The sequence below is a fragment of the Lissotriton vulgaris genome, chromosome 10 (genome assembly GCF_964263255.1).
Source record: "Lissotriton vulgaris chromosome 10, aLisVul1.2, whole genome shotgun sequence".
NCBI classification, from domain to species: domain Eukaryota; kingdom Metazoa; phylum Chordata; class Amphibia; order Caudata; family Salamandridae; genus Lissotriton; species Lissotriton vulgaris.
This window is the reverse complement of record NC_141698.1, coordinates 884,461,548-884,484,594: the sequence shown is the minus strand read 5'-3', so window position 1 is coordinate 884,484,594 and position 23,047 is coordinate 884,461,548. Positions and strand designations below refer to the sequence as shown.

At 42.2% G+C, this 23,047-nt stretch overlaps 1 protein-coding gene across 1 annotated transcript in view; it reads left to right on the top strand.

The window, feature by feature from the left end:
• The window catches only part of LOC147688945 (ATP-dependent translocase ABCB1-like), a 1,419,218-nt gene that overhangs the window by 1,260,243 nt on the left and 135,928 nt on the right, over nucleotides 1-23,047 (top strand). Inside the window, exon 25 of the mRNA XM_086941842.1 lies at nucleotides 20,945-21,142. Within this exon, the coding sequence (XP_086797968.1) occupies nucleotides 20,945-21,142 (198 nt within the window). The remainder of the gene's footprint in view (nucleotides 1-20,944; nucleotides 21,143-23,047) is intronic.

Here is a 23,047-nt window from a genome sequence, read left to right as displayed (position 1 = left end):
ATGTTCAATGTAAGAGGCGTAACAGCTGAGAGAAAACAAGATAACAGTATACACGTGGTACTAGTACATCATCAAGAGGCGTAAACTAGGCGTATGTGCTAGAAACGTCACTGATAGGTGACGCAAATGGGTGGCACCAAGGGGTGGTGCTAACAGAATGTTGCAATGTCAGCAGAAATCGGAAGCTTGGATGCGCGCGCAGCTGCATGACGTGTGATAGACGGGGTGCAGGGGACTTGACATTTACACTGACGGAAGGAGACAGAAGTCTGGCATGTCAGATCAACTTGTGCTTCTATCATATCTGATATCTGATGTTTAGGAACTAAGCTATCTGGGCAGAAAGGTCTCTAGAGCAGAAGCTATTCTATACTTGCTGTGAGTGCGTGTATAAGCGCCTGAGTGTCTGTATGAGAAGCGTGGGGGCATGGGGCCTTCCATGGAAGCATGGCAACAGAGGCTATGAATTACTTGCATAAAGACAGGTCGGCCCTTTAGCCCTGTAGCTGAGGAAGGATGTTTACTGAAACTAGCAGGCTGGAATGTATCTTCGGGGAGGAAAACAGATAACTCGAAGGTTATAGTCAATCTTGGCAGGCAGCAGGCTGAGCTGAGCACGGAGGGCCGCGCTAGAAGTAAGTCAGAGTTCACGGGTACGGGGGCTGCTTGGGCAGGGGCCCTCGCAGTCAGAAGCCAGAAAAGAGGCTCGGTGGCAGAGATTCAGGGCCTACTTTCAGCCAGGCTGAAAAACGTAGGAATACACTTCAAAAAGACGTTGGCATAGCATACTTAGGAACGGACCATCAAACCCATTCAGGGTGGGTCTGAAAGAGGACAAGTTAACGTTGGACGCAAATGTATTTGCGTCTTCATAGCTGGCACAGGAGGGAAGTTACATGCACTTTTAACTCGTACATGGAGTCGGTGGGGTACTCGCTAGGGAACACAACATGACCATAAAATTTATATTACCTCACAGGCTGGACACTTAGAAACAACAACTTCGCAAAACTTGCGACCCGACAGGTAAGTTCGCAAATTGCGAAATTGTAAAAACCCTCGCGAACTGGCAGAAACACGGGCGAACACAAAAAAAAAAAAAATCCGCAAATTCGCGGGAATTCGCGGATTTTGCGGATTGCGAATCCGCAAATCCGCAAAATTCGCGGATTGCCAATCCGCAAAATCCGCTCATGCTTAGATTATGGTCAGGCCAGAGTCCCTTTCCACAGCTGCCAGGGGTTGGACATACAGGTTGAACAAGACAGGGCTTAATGCCGAGCCCTGAAGAATGCTTGATGGCATGGGTATGAGAGAGGAAAGGAGGGGCCGAGACCTGAAATGACCTGTCAGAAAGAAACGAGCGGAACTACTCCAGGGTCGAGCCGACCACCCCCATGTCTTCCAGGCAGCGCAGGTGGATATTGTGAGAGACTGTGTCGAACGCAGCACTGAGGCCGTGCACTTAAGATTCGATCCCCCAAAACCATCACAAGTGGTGCCTCGCTTCATAAAAACTTTAGATTCTACATACAAAACCACGAGCAAATGAACAGGCCAATGGCTACTCCTCGAGTATTGGCTCTAGACATGTGGGACAGGATAAACCAATAAATAATCAAGAAACCAATTTTAGTAATCTACTTCTACCAGACACTGCAATAAACTGCAAATATAGGAGCATAACACATCTACAGAGTAACACTAGTCTGCAGAAGCCCACGTTAGAAGAAGACGCACAAGTAGGGGCAACCAGCGTGATACCCCAGTAGCACGGACTATCAATGCAACATCCTAAAACTGCTAGCCAACATCCCTGCACTAAAACACTCAGTTCATCTACTGGCAGTGGAACTCTCCAAGAAAGGGAAAGAAACTAACAATGAACAAACACTTACCACATGGCAAACAGTGGAAGTTGTCCAGATCATTATGAGCCACAACCAACAATTTGAATTATCTAGGCCCACCTCACTATGCTACACCCCTCCTCTTACCGAAAACCGATCCCATAAGGCAAACTATGGGTCAGGAGAATCAAAAGGAAACCTGCCGGTGTATACAGTCCTGCAGAAAGCGAAAGGAAGAAGCTCACTAACCACATCGTGGAACGGGGCTCTTGAAGAGAAAAAGGTGGAAACGGAAGTTGTCAATGATCAATGGAGCTAACTTCTGGGTATTTTAAATAAAGTGAAGGTTAATTGACCATCTAGCAGACATCCTACCAGTACCAAAAACGTAAATCTTCACCTCCTTTTGTGGAAAATAGCCAGCGCAAAAAAATTGCTGGAAGAAGGTAAACCCCCTAAAACCTGGCCAACATGCAACATAATTGCCCTTCAGGAGACATGGGCACTGGAAGACCTGCAGGATTCACACATTTTAACATTCCAGCTGAGAAACAAAAGAAATACGGCCGCCTAAAAGGCGGACTGGCAGTTTAACCCGTTTGTTGCTTCGAACGATCTGCACCAGTGCTGAACATTTGAAGAAACAGGTGCGGCCGTGTCGGCCAACGGACATGCGCAGCACTGCCAAGGTAGTGCTCGCGACGACCATTGGCCGACCGCAGCACACAAGGGGTTAAGTGTCCACAGCCCACATGATTAAACCAGAACAGATAGCCCATTCCGGACCAAATGTGCAATTCATCAAGCTCACGCTGCAAGCCATCAATAAATCAAAAGTAGTATTATTGATCAACACTTATGCACATCATAAGCCTCAAAAGAAAAAAGCTCATAACACCTTGTTAATAGCTATAATTGCGGACATAAGAAACACCAACCCTTCCTGGGACATGGTGCTAACAGGGGACTTTAACTCTAACCTAATCTACACTCCCGATGAAGACGAGATATTAGCTGCTGATAATAAATGCTGGAATGTACAACCTCAATATCAATTAAAAACAACATTTCCTGACCACATAGGACAACACTTGGTGAAATCATTAGAATAGCTAGGATTTAGAGTTCTAAAGGGCAGGACAACGGAAGACACTCCGCCCAAACACACCTTTTTGGCTGGATGTCTCGATCCAGACTCGATTACATGGCAATCTCATTACGATTGATGCCTTTTCTCCTTCAATTTGTAATCGAATTTACAACCAGGAGTGACCACTCATACTAACACACCTACTTCCATTTAAATTTAACCTAACACCAGATTAACCAGACAACAGAGAGAAGTCTCCATTCAATAGATCTAAAAGCGACTAAAATGGTTGAATGATACCATTGAGGTTATTCAAGCTAAACTACAAGGGCTTGCCTCATCAAGTGAAATTGAGGGCCCAACGAAGACTCAAGCCTGGATAAATTACATAGGGAAATCAACAACACTAATGACCGGGAAACCAAACCAGGCACCTAGACAGAAAAACAACAGGACTCCAACAAGCGAGGTTATCTCAGTGAAACGTGATCTAAAAAAACCTGTCAGGAAACTTAAACGAACGGGCCAGGACTACACAGGATGGAAGATAGTATGCAATCTGAGGAAACTGTACAAAAAGAAGTTATGGGAGCATAAAAGAAGAAGTGACGAGGAATTCTGAACAAAGTTATTACACAACACCAAATAAACGAATTAAACTACAGTCTGGGAAACAATTAAGAACTTGAACAGACCCTTTAACTCTCTAACCTCAAATATTCAGGGACATGTGTGGGTAATGTTTTTGGCAAAAAGATTCACCGATTCTGCAACTCTTGGAAACCTGGCTGGTGAGCTACAGGAACACGTAAATAACCAAGATCTAGAGGTGGCAAAAGAAAGCATCAACAATCCCATTCAAGAAAAATACAGCATTTGTCTTCGAAACTGAACCACTGTGTTGCCAGTAGAAGGTACAACAAGATTGTTGACAAAGCAGGCACCTGTATCCTAAAGGTAAAATAAGATAAGCCCATCTACAAAGCTGAACATGTAATAAGTATAATAAGGAAAGGAAGAGGGAATGGAGCACCAGGACCCAATGGCATTCCTCAAGCAATCTCTACAAATTATCCTTCCTTCTGGAGTAACAGCCTAACAAGTCTATTCCACAAAACTGAGCAACTAAGCATAATTCCACCTAGCTGGCAAGACTCAATAATCGCACCGATCTACAATGGAGGGGACAGAACATGTCCAGCAAACTATAGGTAATTGCGTTATTGGACTTAGAAGCTAAGTATTGGCCTCTCTGATCCTGGATGACCTAATTGACTGGTCAAACAAGCTTAACTTGATCCGTGTCAATCAGACAGGTACCAGAAAAGGGATCCGGGCGATGACGAATATCTAACTCATTCACTTATAGCCGACAAGTATAAGCGGAGAAAACAAGAACTGCACCTCTGCTTTATAGACCTTGAGGCTGTATTTGACAGTGTGGACCGTCACCTTTTATAGGAAAAGCTGCAAGCCTGGAATATTCCTGAGTGAATATTAAGTGGAAGACTTCTTCTTTACTCCCAAAGATGGATGAGAGCAAAGCTGGGAGATGGCTCAAGACTATTCAGAAAGGTGACTACAAATAACGGTTTAAAACAGGGATGGGTGCCGGCTCTGCACCTCTTTAATTTATTTATGTCAGACCTGGCCAATCGGCTTGATAAGATCAACTCTCACCCATCGCAACTGGGAACACTTTGTTTATCCCATCTCTCATATGCAGATAACGTAGTCATTATGAGCCTAACTAAGACCGGCCTACATAGATCCCTCATGGGCATGACAGAATATATAAAAATTTATAAACTAGAAATCAACACAATAAAAAGCAAAACCATGCTTATCAGTAACTACCCAACCGCTAACCAGAAGATATGGCTGGGGGGCTATTTGCTAGAGGAAGTAACAAAGTACAAATACTTTTGGTTCTACATGGACAACAGACTAAACTGTTGAGAGCAGAAAACCTATATACTACAAAGAGCCAGTGCATTAAAGTTCGCTTTCAGGACCTTGGCAAGAAAACTGAAGGGTCCATCTTACAAACCTCTGCTTACGATGAAAAGAGTCAAAATGCTTTCAACAATTATTATTATATTTCTTTTTATATAGCGCCAGAATCGACCCCCAAAGGGGTATCTCTGCTCTTGCCTTGGGAACCCGTCCTGGTTTTTCCCTGTGAGATAGCCCCTACAGGGCATCCCCAAGGTGAAATCCAGGCATCCCGACATGGGGGGGGCATTGTGGAGATTAAGCAAGCTTAATGCCCAGAGTTGCAGAGTGTGAACCCATGATTAGGTCAGGCACGAAGCGAGAATTATCGAGTCCATGGACATTTGAGCTCAAGACCCTGCCGCGTCGGGAATTGAACCCTGGTCCCGGGTCTGACCTCTGCTTCAGGGTCTGCCTGCTCTAACCAGTGAGCCCCACTTCTCCACAATACCTTATAGCATTATAGTACTACATTTCAAAGACTCCGACCTATACAAGTTTCAACATACAAAAAGGTTTTTCAGATTCAACAGTCCGCGTCCCCAGCACAAGTGCGACTTCAATTTGGCTTAATAAATGAGACAATATGGAGGATGTATGCTACTATCAAGCTTTGGTATTGCCCTAAACAGAATATTGCTAACTCTGCAATGAACAAATCTCTCTGGGCGGAATCGGACAGCAACAAAAAATCACCAAACCACAATTACCTCCAAAAAGCACTAACAAAGACTTGCACGGGTGAACTTTGGAACAATAATCTAACTTATCTAACCTTCAAACAAGTTATAAAAAAATTGGAAAACTTAATTCCCTGCTAATCAACAAAAACATCTTCAGCGAGAGATCGCATGCTTGGATGGTGATTAAAAACTATGAGATCTTTGCACCAGCACCTTACCTAAGTATAACATTTTTAGCATACCAGATAAGACAATAGATGGCTCTTCGCCTTGGAAAACTACCATCGCTCACAGACCAACCAGCTTGAGTCCATAAAGGTCCGACATTATGCCGACTCTGAGGCAGCAACAAAGAGGACTTTATTCATCTAATTTGCAAATGTCCCAAACTTTGCACACACAAGTCACTTTATTAAGAAAAGCGTTTAACATCAGAAGAATAAGGACATGCAGAGAGGCTATGATAGCAGGGCTGGACCCGTCTGATCCCCAGATGAACTGCCAACTGATGACATTTCTTGGCTGCCACTCTCTCGCACTACAAACAGAAACTAGCTATAAAGCAGGTAGAGAACTCCATGATATGTTGACAGATGTTATTATTCATGTTATTTAAGTGTAGAACACCAGTAACCTTATTTCTAGGTTAGAAAAGCCACTCTTAATTGAGCAGCAGAATCGTGTTGTATTTGGACTTAGTAAGTATTAATTATATGTCACACATTCCACTAAAATATTAACTGAGTATGTAAAGCTTTTAGGTTTTAAATTGATGACATTTTATTGATGACTTTTATTCATGTGATAACTTGTTAAGGTTGTAATTAACCAAACAATAAACATTCATTATGATTATAATTATTATCATTATTGTAGCACATTGTCTCCATTAACCAACATAGGAATTCTGTAATAAAGTATAACTAGTGACAGAAGAAAGCTAAAAATATACTTCACAGTATCAAAATGATATTTAGAAAAAATCCAACAACTTGCCAAGATTGGATTTATTATAACTATCATGCAAAAGAAGTTACAGAACCTTCTTTCTCTGATTGACCAAAATCCAGCCTTCCAGCAGCCTCTCCTGGTTGGTCAGCCTTGGGCAGGCTCAGTCAAACTGCTCTAATGAGCTGTGAAGTGTACTGCAGTGAGACAAAGGACATCTGGGAGAGAGCTGTAGTGCAAAAGGCAGGATGAGGGTGGTGTAGCCAAACTGGTCTTCAAAGAGGGAATGGCAGTTAGTAAGGAACACAGGCTCACACCTACATCCTGCACCCCCAGCCAGAAGGAGCCCCAGTAATTGAAGTAGAAGAAGAGTTGTAGAGTGTTAGAAACATAGCCATGCCAGTGGGTTGGCTTAGCCAGACCCTGACCTCCATGAGAGTTTCTCCATTTTGGATTTAAGAAGAACAGTGCTTTCTGGCTCAAGAATATGCCACACTTTGGAGGAAGCTGTCATACCTCTGTGTGGCACCCTGTACCCTCTTGGTCAGGGGTCCCCCTGCTTGTCACCCAAGTTCATTGGATAAATATGGGAGGGCTGTCTAGCAACTCAAATCCATGCCTGAAACTAGAAGAAAAAGAAGGGCTACCTTGCTTGTACCCTTGCTTGCACCAAGAGGATTGCACTCTTAATTACTGGACCTGCTGCACACTGTGGAACTACAGCCCTGCAGACTTTGCCTTGCATTGAAAAGTGAAGGAAAGGAATGGATTCCCTGAAAGCAACAGGTTAAAAGATCTCCACCTGCTTCATATTCATCAGGAAGAAATCAGCTGACCGCATTCAGCTGAACTTTAGAGGATTTGGCCAAGTGCTTGGTGGGAGACGTAGTCCCCACATACAAAGGAGCAAGTCAGAGCTTCTGGAACCATGGATTGGTATTGTGGACACTTTGAAACCCCATAAGGACTTTCTGGAAAAAGATTCAGAAGTTGGAGAAGCTCTCAAGACATTTTCTCAAATAGCTTCTTAAGGTGACCGACCCATCGATGAGGGTCAAGCCAGTGACGTCAAACCGCGACTCAGCCTGAGTTTCAGGTTTGCCCTGCTGAGGCTCCAGAGCTTTTTATCAGCAACAAGAATTCCATGAGTTGATCAAGGCATCACGCTGAGCAAAGCCGCCGCCACTGAACCCAGCCTGCGTTGAGAGAAAAAGCTCCCAAAAAGTAACTAAGTCAGAAGGTAAAAATTTGACCTCTAAGTGTATCCGACAGGCGCTCCATCATGGGTGGCACAAAGTGCTGCTTTGGGCTTTTAGGCACTAGAAAGGGCTTATTATTTATAAATTTATATCTCCAGATCCCTACATTGGATTTTTGTTGTTTTAGAGTCATTTTAATCATACAAATATGTCCTATTTTATAGATTGGTGTTGGATTTTTATTGTGTTTGTGTTTTACCTATTTAATTTATTGGTGTTTTTGAGTGCTTTACACACTTGTTTCCTAAGTTAAGAGTGCCTGCTCGCATCCAGCTACCAACGGAATGAATTATTGAGACATTGACTGGTCCTAATAATGTGATTCTTGTATTACCAGTGCTAGGTACATACTTACCACTACTAATAAACCCATTTCAACAGTTATTATACAAAGCATATGGCAAAAGAATCTGCAGACCAATGATGAAGTTAAAAAATGAAGGCTAATGCATTGTTACAGCAGTGTGTGGCAGAAATAATGGCTATGCAAATTAAGCAAATAAGGTTTCAGTAATGCAGAGTATTTGAAAAGAGGAGAACAGAAACAAAGTGGCTGGGAGCGAGCTCCAAGTAGCAGTGAGGGGGAGCTGGCCCTAGCACCCTGCTCAATGTGGCCTACATTGTTTAGGTCCTGGGAGGAGGGAGGAGCATTTGGAGGTGGTGGACTGGGCTTACCAGAGGCGGGAAGCAGGATATCAAGAGCAGGCAAAAATCGAGAGGCAGCGTACAATACAGCAGAAATTACAGCATTAGACAGTGCAGGCTATGTGGTACAGAATTAAACAATGTGATCATACAAAGCGTATGGTAAAATAATCTGTAGTACAATGATACAGTTAAAAATTGAAGGCTAATACAATGTTACAACAGTGCTTGGCAGAAATAATGACTAAGCAAATGAAACAAATATGATATCAGTGTCACAATTCAACAGAAGAGAAAGGAAACAAAGTAGGCGGGGTGAGCAACATGCAGCAGCAAAGGGGAGCTGGCACGAGGACGTGCTTAAGGTGTATTTACTCTTTTAAAGTGGTCAAACTGCATGTGAGTACCAAAAACCCTGGGCAAAGAAGATATTATACAGCTAAAACCAGCCCTTTACCTAGGAGCATGTTCCTACTACCCTTCACAATGTATTCTCTATTTGAACAAAGAAGCTCAATACATTCTCTGTTTAGGAAGCTGGTAAATGTGCTACAGTTTACCTCTATAGTTCCTCTGTATCAGGCAAGACAGGAATCCATATTCAAGTAGAACAATGTTTAAGACATCATCAAGGTGATAGCAAGTAATATGTCATGAAGGATACCAATAAAAGATAACAGAAGGTATTCAGCTGTAATCGCTATTGACCATTATTTAATGTAGGTGAGGTTGTTTCAGCTTATTTTATTGCCATAACACAAAAGATTGAAGTGGACATTTTTTGATGGACGGTGCTTATAACATTCCGATTGCCACTCTACAGGAAACAGAAGGTTTTGCTTGTGGCTGTTGTACTACTGAATATTGTACCAAAGAATATTGACATACAAGAATATTATGGACAGGCTTTTGAGGGACCAAATATCACTAAATATATACAAATTTTCACTGAAAAGGTTACAGGGACTTTATAGGTAGAAAAGCGAATTTTAAAAAAACGTAGACATTCACTAAAAAAAACAAAGGTTACAGGTACATTATAGTTAGGCTAAGATTTCACTCATACAAAACCATAGAAATTCACCAGTTATAGTTACCCGAGCTAACTATAACTTACTCACCCACAATGCACTACTTATGACCTCACATGTTGCGCCACTCATGACATGGTCAGTGACGTCACTGATTGCATCCGAAAGGAATTTCATCTATGATGACATTTATGATAACAATATCCCTTGAATGTGTTTCACAAATGTTTCTGAGATTTTAAGATATATTAAGCTACAGCATAAGTTAAATTACTATTCTTTCTGCACTAGCAATTAGTCATACTATTTCTAACATATCTCTTAGTTGTTGTCCGCATCATTGTGTGAGTGTATTTCTGAGTGGCTGTATGGGTGTGTGAGTGGCTGTATTGGAGAATGAGTGGGTGTGTGAGTGGCTGTATGTGTGAGTTAGTGGCTGTGTGAGTGGCTGCATAGGTGTACGAGTGGGTATGTGAGTGGCCATATGGATGAGTGAGTGGCTGTATGGGTGAGTGAGTGGTTGTTTGAGGGGGTGTTTGGTTAACTTAGTGTGTGTGTGTGAGTGGCTGTGTTGGAGAGTGAGTGTCTATTTGAGTGGCTGTTTGGATGAGTGAGTGGCCTGAGAGCTTGCAGGGATGAATACATGGGTATATAAGCAGTTGTGAGAGAGTGTGAATGTGTGTGAGAGCAGTGTATGCTTTGTCAATGCATCTGCTGAGATGCTTTATGGGTGAGTGAATGGCTGTATGGGTGAGTTAGTGGCTGTGTAAGTGGCTGCATAGTCATGCGAGTAGGTGTGTGAGTGGCTATATGGGGGAGTGAGTGGCTGTATGGGTGAGTGAGTGGATATGTAAGTAACAGTATGGGTGAGTGAGTGGCTGTTTGAGGGGGTATTTGGTTAACTTAGTGGGTGTGTGAGTGGCTGTATTGGAGAGTGAGTGGCTATATGAGTGGCTGTTTAGGTGCGTAAGTGGCCTGAGAGCATACAGGGATGAATAAATGGGTATGTAAGTGGTTGTCAGAGTGTACGAATGGGTGTGTGAATAGTTGTATGCTATGTCAATGCATCTGCTGAGATGCTTTATGGGTGAGTGACTGGCTGTCTGAGTGAATATATGATTTATTAACTGGGTGTGTGAGCAGCTGTATGGATGATGTATAGCTGTGTAAGTTGTTGTAAAGGTGAGTAAGTGGTTGTATGAGTAGCTGTATGAGTGAGAGAGTGTTTGTATGAGTGGCTGTATGGGTGAGTGAGAGCCAGAGGGTTTATGAGTGTTTGCATGGATGAGTGAGTGGGTGTGTGAAAAGTTGCATGGATATGTGAATAGGTATGTGAATTGTTCTCTGGGTATGTGAGTTAGTGAGAGTATGAGAGACTGTATGGGGTGTGAGTGGTTTTGTGGATGATGTCATCAGCGATATCATCAGTGATGTCATTTGGGATGTCATCAGTGATGTCACTGACCATGTCATGAATGATGTACTATGTGAGGTCATAAGCAGTGCATTGCGGGGGCGTAAGTTATAGTTAGCTCAGGTAACTATAATGGCTGAGTTTCTATGGTTTTGAACACATGAAATCTGAGTGAATTTCTCAATTCATTTTATTCTATTTCCTTACTATAACATCCCTGTAACCTTTGGTTTATTCAGTATATTTGTAAGTTGTATTAATTCTATTTCCTAAATAGTGGATAAAGAGGGTGGAGCCTTTCTTCAGCTCTCAGCAATCCTGCTGTGTGGGACTTACTGTGGGTAACAGGAATTGTCTTGACCCCAATGGGCCCTCAGCATCCAAGCAGACTTCATCCCTCAACCAGCAGTGCATAGGAGGTGCGTTTGCAGAGTGGTTGGGAAAATAGCTCTCATCAATCCCCCTGTGTGGGACTGACTGGAGTTAACAGCAGTTGTATTGGCCTCCAAGGACCCTCTATCTACCAACATGTAGTGCACCAGAAAGTACTTTGCAGAGTGGTGCAGAAAGGGGGAGCATTCCGTCCATCATTTGTTTCTTTTGCATTTGTTGCTCTAAGTGGGAAGGGTATGCCCAGACGTGGGTCCCGTGCTCAATGCGCCACTTGATTTAAGCTAGCCTGGATGATGAGGGGTGATGCCCCGAAACCGGTCCCTTGATGTTTGATTCCGATCCAGGGAGGACCTTGCTTGGCAGTTCGGGCTGGACTGTTCCCATGTGGAACAGGGTCAAGACTGATTTGCATATAGCTGGGACCAAACTGGGGGGTGTGGTGAGTAAAAGAACAATGAATTAAACCCAGATCTTTGTGACTGGGGGTAAATGTTTGCATTTTTCAGCATTCCCTCCATTATTTGTCTCTTTTGCATCTGTCATCCTAAGTGGGGAGTTTATGCCCAGACGTGGGTCCCGTGCTCACTGCACTACTGTATTCAAGCTAGCCTGGTAGATATGGGGTGATGCCCTGAAACCGGTCCCAGGATGCTTGTTTCTGTTCCACGGAGGACCTGGCTTTGCAATTCAGGCTGCACTGTTCCCATGTGGAACAGGGTCAAGACTCATTTGCATATAGCTGGGTCCAAACTGGAGTGCCGTGGTGAGCAAAAAAACGATGGATTACACCCAGATCTTTGTGACTGGTAGTGAATATTTGCATTTTCCAGCATTCCGTCCATCATTTGTCTCTTTTGCCGTTGTTGCTGTTAGATTTAGGGTCTCTAGTTGGTAGAGGTAGGCACCTTTGTCCAAATAGGGACCCTTGCATCTAGTCAGGGTAAAGCGGTACACTCCTAAAACAACGCCTACTCACCCCCTTGGTAGCTTGGCACAAGCAGACAGGCGTATCTCAGAGGCAGTGTGTAAAGCATTTGTGAACACATACAGTAACCCATTGATAACTCTACAGATGGACACCACTCAACTTGTAGTATAAATTTTTTTATTTTTATATAGACGTAACACAAGACCACAAACGTCAAAAATCCACAAAACTGTTCTTCAAAAATGGTAGAATTAGCTTAGTTCTCTTTAGATAGTAAAATGCGACGCTTTAAGTTCAATGTACCTTTGGGTGCGTAACGCTATACAACAAAAGTGTTGCAGGGAAGGTGATGCGTTGGCTCCTTACACGCAAGACCGGTGATGCATTGGTTCCCTACTGCTGCGTAGGGGGTGCGTCGGTTCTTGTCCGCGTGGGGAGGTGATGCGTTGGTTTCTTACTGCGCTTCCATGGCGATGCGACCAGCAGCACCTTGATGCTATGAAGATCCGGTACAATGAAACAAAATGGCGTTTTCTTCTTGATGCAAAACGATGTATATACTCCAGACGGCCGTGCGGCGAGTTAACGATTCTTCTGAGCCGCGACAGGCCCCGCTTCTTCGGTGATGCAACGGCATCTACTGCAACTGCAACACTCTTCTCTGGTGATGGGAGGGGCTTCGGCGATGCAATGCAACAGCAGCTGCGGCGACACCCTTCTTCAGTGATGCAATAACAACAGCGGTGACATGCTTCTCCGATGATGCGACAGAGTCTGCTGCGACGGCGACACTCTTCTTGGGCGGTGTGAGGCGCTTCTGCAGGGCAAAGCGGCAGCGGCGACACCCTTCTTCAGTGATGCGAGAGCTGCAACGGCATCACGCTTCTTCTTCGTGAGTCGTGCTTCCTGCTCCTTGTGACACGCAGTCCCTCAGAAGGCCCAGCACAATAGCAGGCACTTTAAAAGATCTCTGGGGAGCTGGTTGATGAAGTCTGTTATCCCTGAGACTTCAGCAGGAGGTAAGCTCAATTTCCAAGCCCTTGGAGATCCGTTACAAGTCTTTTCTTTGGCAGTCAGGCAACCACTGCAGGCCAATCACCCAAACAGCACTCAGCTTAGGGATAGTCTCCTCCTTCAGTTTCTCTCTGGTTCCTCTCCTCAGCAAAAGTTCCTCTTGTTTTCCCTAAAGTGATCTAAATTTCTGGGGTCTGGGTCCCCATATTCATACTAGCAAATCCTTTATCCTCTGAAGGCAGAGGGTCCTGTACCCAGTCCAAACCTGGAACCCTTTAACCCCTGTCACTCAAACTCCAGACAAGGAATACACAACCTAGCAGAGGCAAGCTTGGATGGTTAGACCAGAAAATACCTACGTTCTAAAAGTGGTATTTTTAAACATAGAATGTTAAAACCACCTTCACTAAAAGATGAATTTGATCATTCTGAGTTCAGGCATTCTAAACTCGAATTTCTACCTAGTTCCCTGAGTCAGTTAGGATTATAAGATGTAATAATCAAACTGCCCATTCTGGCCTATGAGGAACAGGTAGCCTTGCAATAGTGAAAAACGAAAATGGTTGTAATTCACTATTAGGACATGCCACACACACCAGGGCACGTCCTACCTTTTACCCACAATGCACTCTGCCCTTGGGCCCACCATAGGGGTGACTAATATGCAAAAAAGGGAAGGTTTAGGGACTATCAAGTGGGTGCACTTGCCCAGTCAACATTGCAGTACCAGACTGCACACAGGCTCTGCAACGGCAGACCTGAGACACACTTTTACAGGCTGCTTCTGTGGGTGGCACAACCAGTGCTGCAAGCCCACTAGCAGCATTTGGTTTACAAACCCTGGCACACTCTGTACTGGGGTCTGACATTTAAATCAAAACTAGCCAATCATGGAATCACTAATCCATACATCAATTTACCATAGGGAGAGCATATGCACTTTAGCACTGATCAGCAGCCAACACAAGCAGGTCAGAGAAAATACAGGAGGAAGGCAAAACGCTCAGGGATGACCCTTCAAAAGGGCCAAGTAGCTGGGTCCAAACTGGGGTGGTGTGGTGAGCAAAAGAACTATGGATTAAACACAAATCTTTGTGACTGGGAGTGAATAATTGTATTGTTCAGTATTCCAGCCATCATTTGTCTCTTTGCATTTGTCCACCTAAGAGGGAAGGGTATGCCCATTCGTGGGTCCCGTGCTCACTGCACTACTGGATTCTAGCTAGCCTGGCTGACGAGGGGTGATGCCCCAAAAGTGGTAGCAGGATACTTGTTTCCGGTCCAGGGAGGACCTTGCTTTGCAGTTCGGGCTGGACTGTTCCCATGTGGAACAGGGTCAAGACTGATTTTCATATAGCTGGTTCCAAACTGGGGTGGCGTGGTGATCGAAAGAACAATGGATTAAACCCAGATCTGTGTGACTGGGGGTGAATGTTTGCATTGTTCAGCATTCCATCCATCATTTGCCTATTTAGCATTTGCCATCCTAAGTGGGAAGGGTATGCCCAGACATGAGTTCTGTGCTCACTGCCCCACTGGATTATAGCTAGCCTGGCTGATGAGGGGTGATGCCATGAAAACAGTCTCAGGATTGTTGTGTCTGGTTCAGGGAGGATGTATGTCGTTACAACGCATACTTTTACTCCGCATACCATTACAACGCGGTTTTTACAACGCATACCATTACAACGCATAGCGCTTTGAGGTGCTGGATAGTGGTAAGTATAATTTACTATTCTAACTCCAGTCCCCGTGGACCCTAGGGAAGGTGTTGGATAGTAAATTAAACTTACCTCTTATCCTAGAGCGCCCCCCAGCGCAATGCGTTGTAATGTCATGCGGTGTAATGCCTGCGTTGTAATGGTAGTGCGGAGTAAAAGTTGCGTTGTAACGGGTGCACACCGTTCAGGGAGGACCTAGCTTGGCAGTTCAGGCTAGACTGTTCCCATGTCGAACAGGGTCAGGACTGATTTGCTTATAGCTGGTTCCAAACTGGGGTGGCGTGTTGAGCAAAAGAATGATGGATTAAACCCAGATCTTTGTGACTTGGGGTGAATTTCTGCATTGTTCAGAATTCCGTCCATCATTTGTGTCTTTGGATTTGTTGCCCCAAGTAAGAAGGGTATGCCCAGTTGTGGGTTCTGTGCGCACTGCGCCACTGGATTCCAGCTAGCCTTGCTGAGAGGGATGATGCCCCAAAATCGATCCCAGGATGCTTGTTTCCGGTCCTGGGAGGCCCAGGCTTGGCAGTTTGGGCTGGACTATTGCCATGTGGAACAGGGTCAAGTCTGATTTGAATATAGCTGGATCCAAAGTGGGATGGCGTGGTGAGCAAAATCCAGATCTTTGTGACTGGGAGTAAATGTTTGCATTGGTCAGCATTCCATCCATCATTTGTCTCTTTTGCATTTCTCATACAGTGGGCATTAACATCGTAAACATATTGTTAAGCAGTTTACTGTGATTGCTTAGTGAACATGTACTTTTTCAATCTTCTTAATTCATTATTTTTCTTTATTTTTCCCCTCTTATCTTTATAATAAATGTAAGCCTCTTTGATCACCTTAAAGCGCAAGTGCTCAGATAGTGAAAAATTTGATCCTTCATTATACACAGGTGCAAATATTTTCAAAAATACAAATGAGATATTATTTACAAAACTAAATATGTTAACTTCTCGACAACGTGATTGAAAAAAATCATCATTGGTTAACATGAATCTCAACAATCTAGTATTAGTAAAATCGAAGTCCACAAAAACAACAATATATATCATTACAAATTTCAAGTGGGATACATTCATGAGAAGAGTTATGGTAGGTTGTGTCCTCCCAGTGGGTTTTTATATTAAACTTTCCTACCCTCTTCTATCACAGCTCACCTCTAGTTGTATCAATTGCTTGCCCACATTCCCATCACAGCTCTACCTCTTCTATTACAGTTGTTAGTAATGCATAAAACCAATTGTCCGATGTGTTAACTAACATTTCTACCATATATATCACATTTTATTAAGTAAACTGGAATGAATATTGTAAACATCATCATATCAAAGCACAAACAAAAAACAAAAACACCCAATGTAACTATAAAGCGCAGTGCATAGTCTTTGTGCCTGAAATTAAATTGTACATTTGTCTATCTAAAACTGGTCTTCTACAGAAAAAGGAAGATTGGTTGTGGTCTTTTTTTTATTTGATTTTTTAAATTGAAATCCATATTAACAGTTGATTGAACCTTAGATACCTTAAACATATGCAGAGAAATTAGCAAGTATGCTCAGAATAATATTTCCTCCTCTATCAATCAATACAGCAATAAAATCTGAAGTATTGTATAGTAAATTAAAGTGCTAATATTATTATAAAGAGGATTCTCAACATGCTGAAAATACCTGCTGAGATATAGGCTCAAATTTGAGATCTTAATCGAAATAGGCTGCCCAAACCATCTCAAACTTCTTAATCCTCCCAGTTCGCAGTGCATAGGCTTGTTCGCTTTTTTAACCTGCTTTATTTTCTGGACCCTTTCATTTTTATTTGGTATAAGATCCGATTACCAAGTCTGAAGCAAAAGTGATCTAGCGATTGCCATTGCAATATATAATAATGTGATCACCTTGTCAGAGAGATGAAGGTCATATCCAAACACTATCAGCCGAATATTCAAATCTATTGTAATTAAGCATTCGGCTTCAAAATAGCAAAAATTCCAGAACCTCTGTATCAGTCGGCATTATGATATGATATGTATTCAATTGGCTGAAGGATGGTTAAGGCAATGAAAGCACTGCCCAGATTGATTGGGATAAGCCTTAGATAAGAAAAGTGGGGCTCTTTAACTCATTAACCGCGGCGGTAATTCCGCCGCGGTGCGGGCGTTTCCGTGCGCGGGTGGGGCCGCATCGGCCATTGGCCGACGGCAGCACTGGGGAGGTAGTGCTGCCGTCGGCCAATGACCGACGGCAGCATGGAAAGGGTTAAAGTAGCTATTTACTAGAAAATAACATCCTGCACCAATTCGTGCCCCTTAACACCTTGGCTGCTTTGACTTTTCCCCTCCTGTGCTGACGATCTGTAAATCCCATTGTTCATGACGAGCTCAGCTCGTCATGAGCACACGAGCAGTGTACTGCATGACGAGCTCAGCTCGTCATGAGCATGGAAGGGCTTAAAGTACTAAAGTTGAGATTATTAACTCTTGACCACATACTCACTGTGATTTCCATCTCCTCATGTTTTCCCCATTTAGTTATTGCTTTCTCTCAAGCTCCATACCCTTGATAGAGGCCAAACACATTTTCCATTACTGTTTTTTTTAAACTTTAGTCTCATTTAGTAATTCAGATACTAAGCATGATCCGAACCAAATCGAGTTTACTCAAAAGTTTACTAAAAATGTTATGTGACCCAAGTCGAAGGAAAACATTTGGGATTAAATGAGACATTTCAGCTATATTCAGCCATCTATCATTCCTTAAGAAATCAGAGATTCTCCCAAAGCCAGCCTTGGCCCATTTTTGTGTAATTGCAGATTAATCTCTTGCCAGCTAGTGAAATGAGGCCAGATAACGGAGTTGAGGAGTTGATTACAGGGATTGAATATCTTCTATAAAAAGCCTGACATTTATGGAAAAACCACTGCATACACTTATAACATACTAGTTTAGGAGATGTTGCGATTGTTAGTGGGCAGTGAATCTGATTCTCTTTACAAATTAAGTTCATACAATAAGTGATAAATAAACCTGTTTCTTGTTCCGGCTTAAACCTTGAGATATATTGTGCAAAATAATAATCCCTAAAGGTAGGCAGAGTTAATCCACCATTTTCCATCTCCTCATAGAAAGTGCTAAGTGCAATTCAGAGGACCTTCTTGCCCCATGAGAAAAGATGTACACATAGACTCTAATTAGTTGTGGTCTTAATGCCAAATTCATATTTGAAAGTATACGTCTTCATCTTTTTTTAATCTGTTCTGAATCTTTTTATTGAGAATAACGATATAGTTGGACTCCAATGGCCTCAATCTTAGTTTTCTATTACTTCCCCTCCTACTTTTAGGGATCAAATCACTTAAAAATTGCAGCAATTCGTCACTCCTGCCTTTATGGGATTCATACATATGGTGAGCAACTGGATAACTTTTATCTTCATTTTTTACCGTTCTCAATTGCTGGTGCATACTCAGATGTACCATATGTATGGTGCTCCCTACATACATCTTGTGACAGGGACACTGTGATATGTAGATCACGTGATCACTCCTACAATTATATGAATTAGACATATTAAACAGAATTTTCAATAATGGCGACAGGACTTCTTAAGTGTTTATGCCATGTTCGCATGCCTTGCAACACTGACAATTTAGCAACCTAGATTTACCTGGTGTTAAACATTGTTGTGCCTCTGGGCTGCTGACTACCAATTTCTGGCACAAATACTTTGCACATCTGAACATTAGTAGGTGCTTTTTGGTAACTTCTTGGCCAATCACAGGATCGCTCTTAATGAGGTGCCAATGCATGGTTAATATGCCTTTCAATTTCTTTTTTTAAAAATATCTTTATTAGGTTTTTCTCAACAATTACCCAATCCCCAACCCCACCCCCCTCCCTCCAGGTCAGACAAGTAAACACACATTACAAATTTGTATATACACCTAACATCATCGTTTCATCATTTTCATAAACAGTTAACAAATGAAGGTTCACAATACCCAAAGGATGCATACAATTAAATAATCTTCCTCATAAATCATTAAGTATTACTTTGGGTTTGACACCAATCCATTAGAGGGCTCCAAATTATCAACCCCTGCTTATGCCTTTTCTTGCCTTTCCTTTTGTAAATGGCGATTTCCAAATTTAAAGATTGCTAGTAGCCTCGCTAACCATTGCTGAAAGGATGGTGCAATCGGATCCAGTCATGCCGAGGTTATACAAATCCTTAACACTGCCATAGCAATAAAAATGAGTTCATACCCAAACCTGGGAGTGTTAGGATCTGAAGCGAAATATCCAGCACTGTGTCCCGCTGGGAGAGTGAGACAATTTATGGTCAGAGTGCTACTGCTCGAGTATAAAACCTTCTCAAGTAGAAGCAAAATCAACAATAGAAAATGCACACTCTGGTGCACCTTTTGGTACCATTTCCTCTGATTTTTTTTTAGCACGGAATGAACTCTTGGCACTGAATCACAGTACAAGCACTACGATGTGCCTATTTTTGCCCCTTCATGACATTCCACTGAATCTCACAGTTATTTGTTATTCCGTGGAATTCCGTAGAGTGAAACTCCACGTGTTTCACCCCGGCCTAGTTCCTAGTCCAGATATGAGCTGACCCAGCCAGGATATGTTTTACCTTTAGGGAATATTTTTCCTGTAATCCATCAGTAAAAGCTTGTTTAAGAGGGCCCCCTTTTGCGACTTGAACATTCATGAAATCTTGTTTTATTGGTATGCTATTGAGTGATAATTAAAAACATCCATCTAATCTTTCACATTCCCCTAACCCATCTGGCTTCTTTTAATCTTTCAACAGATTAGATGGGTGAGAGAACTCCAATGTACTTTCTGAACTTGAATTTGAATAGATAAAAATACCCTCCTCTCTGCACATGTTTATATGGTGGTATTGCAAGGTTTTTCAATTATAAATTTGAGGTCGCATATGACAAGCAATCTTTCTCAGTGTTTACTGGGAATGTGAATATTAGGTTAAACACATTAGCTTCTTGAACAATATATCACTTCTTATATTCTGTATTAGAACCTAATCTTGCTGCCTGGGGTGCTATCCTCATAGCCTTGTTTTAAAGGGTTTATCTGTATAAATTTACCCTCGCCATTGAAATGGGGATATGATTTCTAAAGGGATCTGATTATACACTTGTTAAGAGAATACATATCTCCAACCAACCCTTTTGTAATTAAGTAAAAGTACAATCAAGATAGTTTAAAAAAAAACATTCACTAACCCATCTTGAGCTCAGGCTCTACTGCATCAACTCTTCAGTATTATAGATATATATTTTGCAGACACATCAGTTTCCATGGCCAAGTTAGCTGTAACCTCACAAAGGCTTCCAATACTCTGCTAATATTGCCATATCAAATAGTAGAGATACATAATGTTCTTTATAATTGCAGACTGTGGTGACTTTGCCCATCAATAATTTCTGTAACTCCAGGAATTGTATACATCATGATTGCTAGACAAACGTTTTTATGTTCTGTGGAGAAATAATTTGTAATTATATTGTACATATTGTAATTTATATAGGTCAACAAATTATTTGAAAACATAATTAAAAGAGGCTATTCATAACTGCCCAAGTTTCAACATGATATTGGGACAAAGCCTCAGATGGAACGCACTCGTGCTGTAACAAATGAAAGGGCGAAAAATTATGATTATGCTACATCTGCACCCTAGCAATCTGACCAAAGAATGTGCCATTGCTATCAAATACAAATATTGTGTGCATTCTAGTGTTTGAGCCTTGAAAAAAATTCTAAAGTGTGGATGGGAGTATCTCATGTAAACATGCTAATTGGTTTTTATGCTACATGATTAGATTGTAATTTACGTTCTCTTTAAAACAGGGAGACATACATCTGGTGCACTCATCTTTTCATCTTGTTCTGTTTTTGAGATTACATACTGTGTCTATTATGTGCCTTTTAGGATAACTTTGAAGGGGACATTGAATTTAGAAATACCAAATTTGCATATCCAACTAGATTGAAGGATCAGGTTCTACAAGGGCTTAACCTACGGGTTCGGAAAGGCCAAACTCTAGCCCTAGTTGGAAGCAGTGGCTGCGGAAAGAGTACTACAATTCAACTCTTGGAGAGGTTTTATGACCCCATAGAAGGGCATGTGGTAAGTTATAATAACATATTTCAAATGTTATCATAAAATATAGTTAAAATATTACTATGCATGTAGTTCAAATCCATTTTAAACTATCTTTCCTGCTGAACAGCAAGTGACATGTTAAATAGAGCTGGAGGTTAAGGATAGATCGTTATAACCTAGAGTAACCAATCATTTTCCATCTCTTTAAGTTTCCATCAGTTAAACCTCTTGTGCAGTTCTTTGAAAATATTGAGATAATGACAGTACTTTCACAAACATTCCTGGCTAAAATGGGTCAAAAGCTATGACATTTCATTCATCAGCAATACAGAATCAGCTGTCTTACCCACCAGGTAATGGGGTTCATCCAGTAGGGAGTTCCTTGGCAGATCATACACCCACATCCTAGACACATATGTTGAGGTTTGCATAGGAGGAGGATGTAGGATTTGTTCTGTTCACTGTCCTGTTGCTTATTATAACTTTCAGCTCCTTCTGTCTATTGATCATTGCAGAATATATATATTGTACAAGACTCACTTTGGGTCAATAATTTTCTATGAGCCAACGAGAACACGAGTGTATGAGCGAAAGGTTATAGATCGGTCACCACGATGCATCAGGAGTCAGGGTTGTGATGTCCAAGGTTGTCAGAACTGTTCGCACCCTGTCTATGGGGAGCATATTGTGGCACTGTGAGCAAGCTGGTCCAAGGAACAACATATCCTGCAGAGATGCACGCAATCAGTCTTGCACCATCCCAAAGTCTATGTCGTCCACAAACATGCAGATCCTACTGATGAGTGGAAACTACATGACATGGTACCGCCAAAGTTGGTTGGGTTCTTATTTTGTATGGATCAACTGAGTAGTTCAGTTGTGCCTTCTCAGAGACCCCTATTCACCTTAAAACGGGAAATGTATGTGTTGGTAGGGAATATCCTCATTAGCTGAGGAGGAATACCTATTGTATTGGTTGTTGGTTTTTCAAGCTTGAAAGGATCAAGTTCCAACTGTGTTAGCTGAACTCTGTAATTCCTTTTTTACATAACATGGCCCAAAATATCTCTGAAAACTGCAGATATGCAGTTACTGAGAAACTACTACAAAATGGTCTCACACTAGATGGCGGGGTCATTACCTTTGTGGTAGAGGCACATGAATCATATAGAACAGAGGTATTCAACTCCTAAATTACCTTCCCTGCTGCAGATGATGCAACACTGGTATTTCACGAATACACTGAGGATGACATACGAGTTGAGTACATTCCATATGAGTCAACAGAAATTCCTCTTACAAAGAACATGTTGGTTGGTTTAAAGGCACCCACACCCACACTATAGAAATTGTGAGACTAGTCCCACTCAGCAATGAGGAGGGTGACATGGCCAGTCCTAGCCGGATAAATGTTCCATCCCGGTATCTATATTTAGATCGCAACCCAGCTGTGAGTATTATATAATAATCCAGCCACAATATACAGATGCCTCACACAGTTTGTGATAGGAACATTAATTCTCACTCATGCGCAGGCCATTTAAACTGCACCACCACAAGTGGTTACACCAGGTATTAGCCCACAAACTCTGAATGGGGAAAATTCCAACCAAAAGGGAAGAAATTCCATTTTAGATTGCACAGAAGATGAATCATAATGTAGCAGTATTTTCCCATTTAGGCCCGCAGATAAAAGCACAGAATATTGACAATTTGCTTCCTGATGGGGATGGCTCCCCTGATAAAGAACTGGGTTGCTAGGGGTATCTTTGCTGCAGTATATACTAGAACACATGGTACCCCTTTACTGGTGGTTCTATTTGTACTATTGAAATAGGTCCAAAACGAGCATGGGCCAGCACCTGTGCTAGATTTTGGAATAAAAGTGATCTGCAACTTTGCTGTAGTATCAGCCCTAATGTTGAGCAA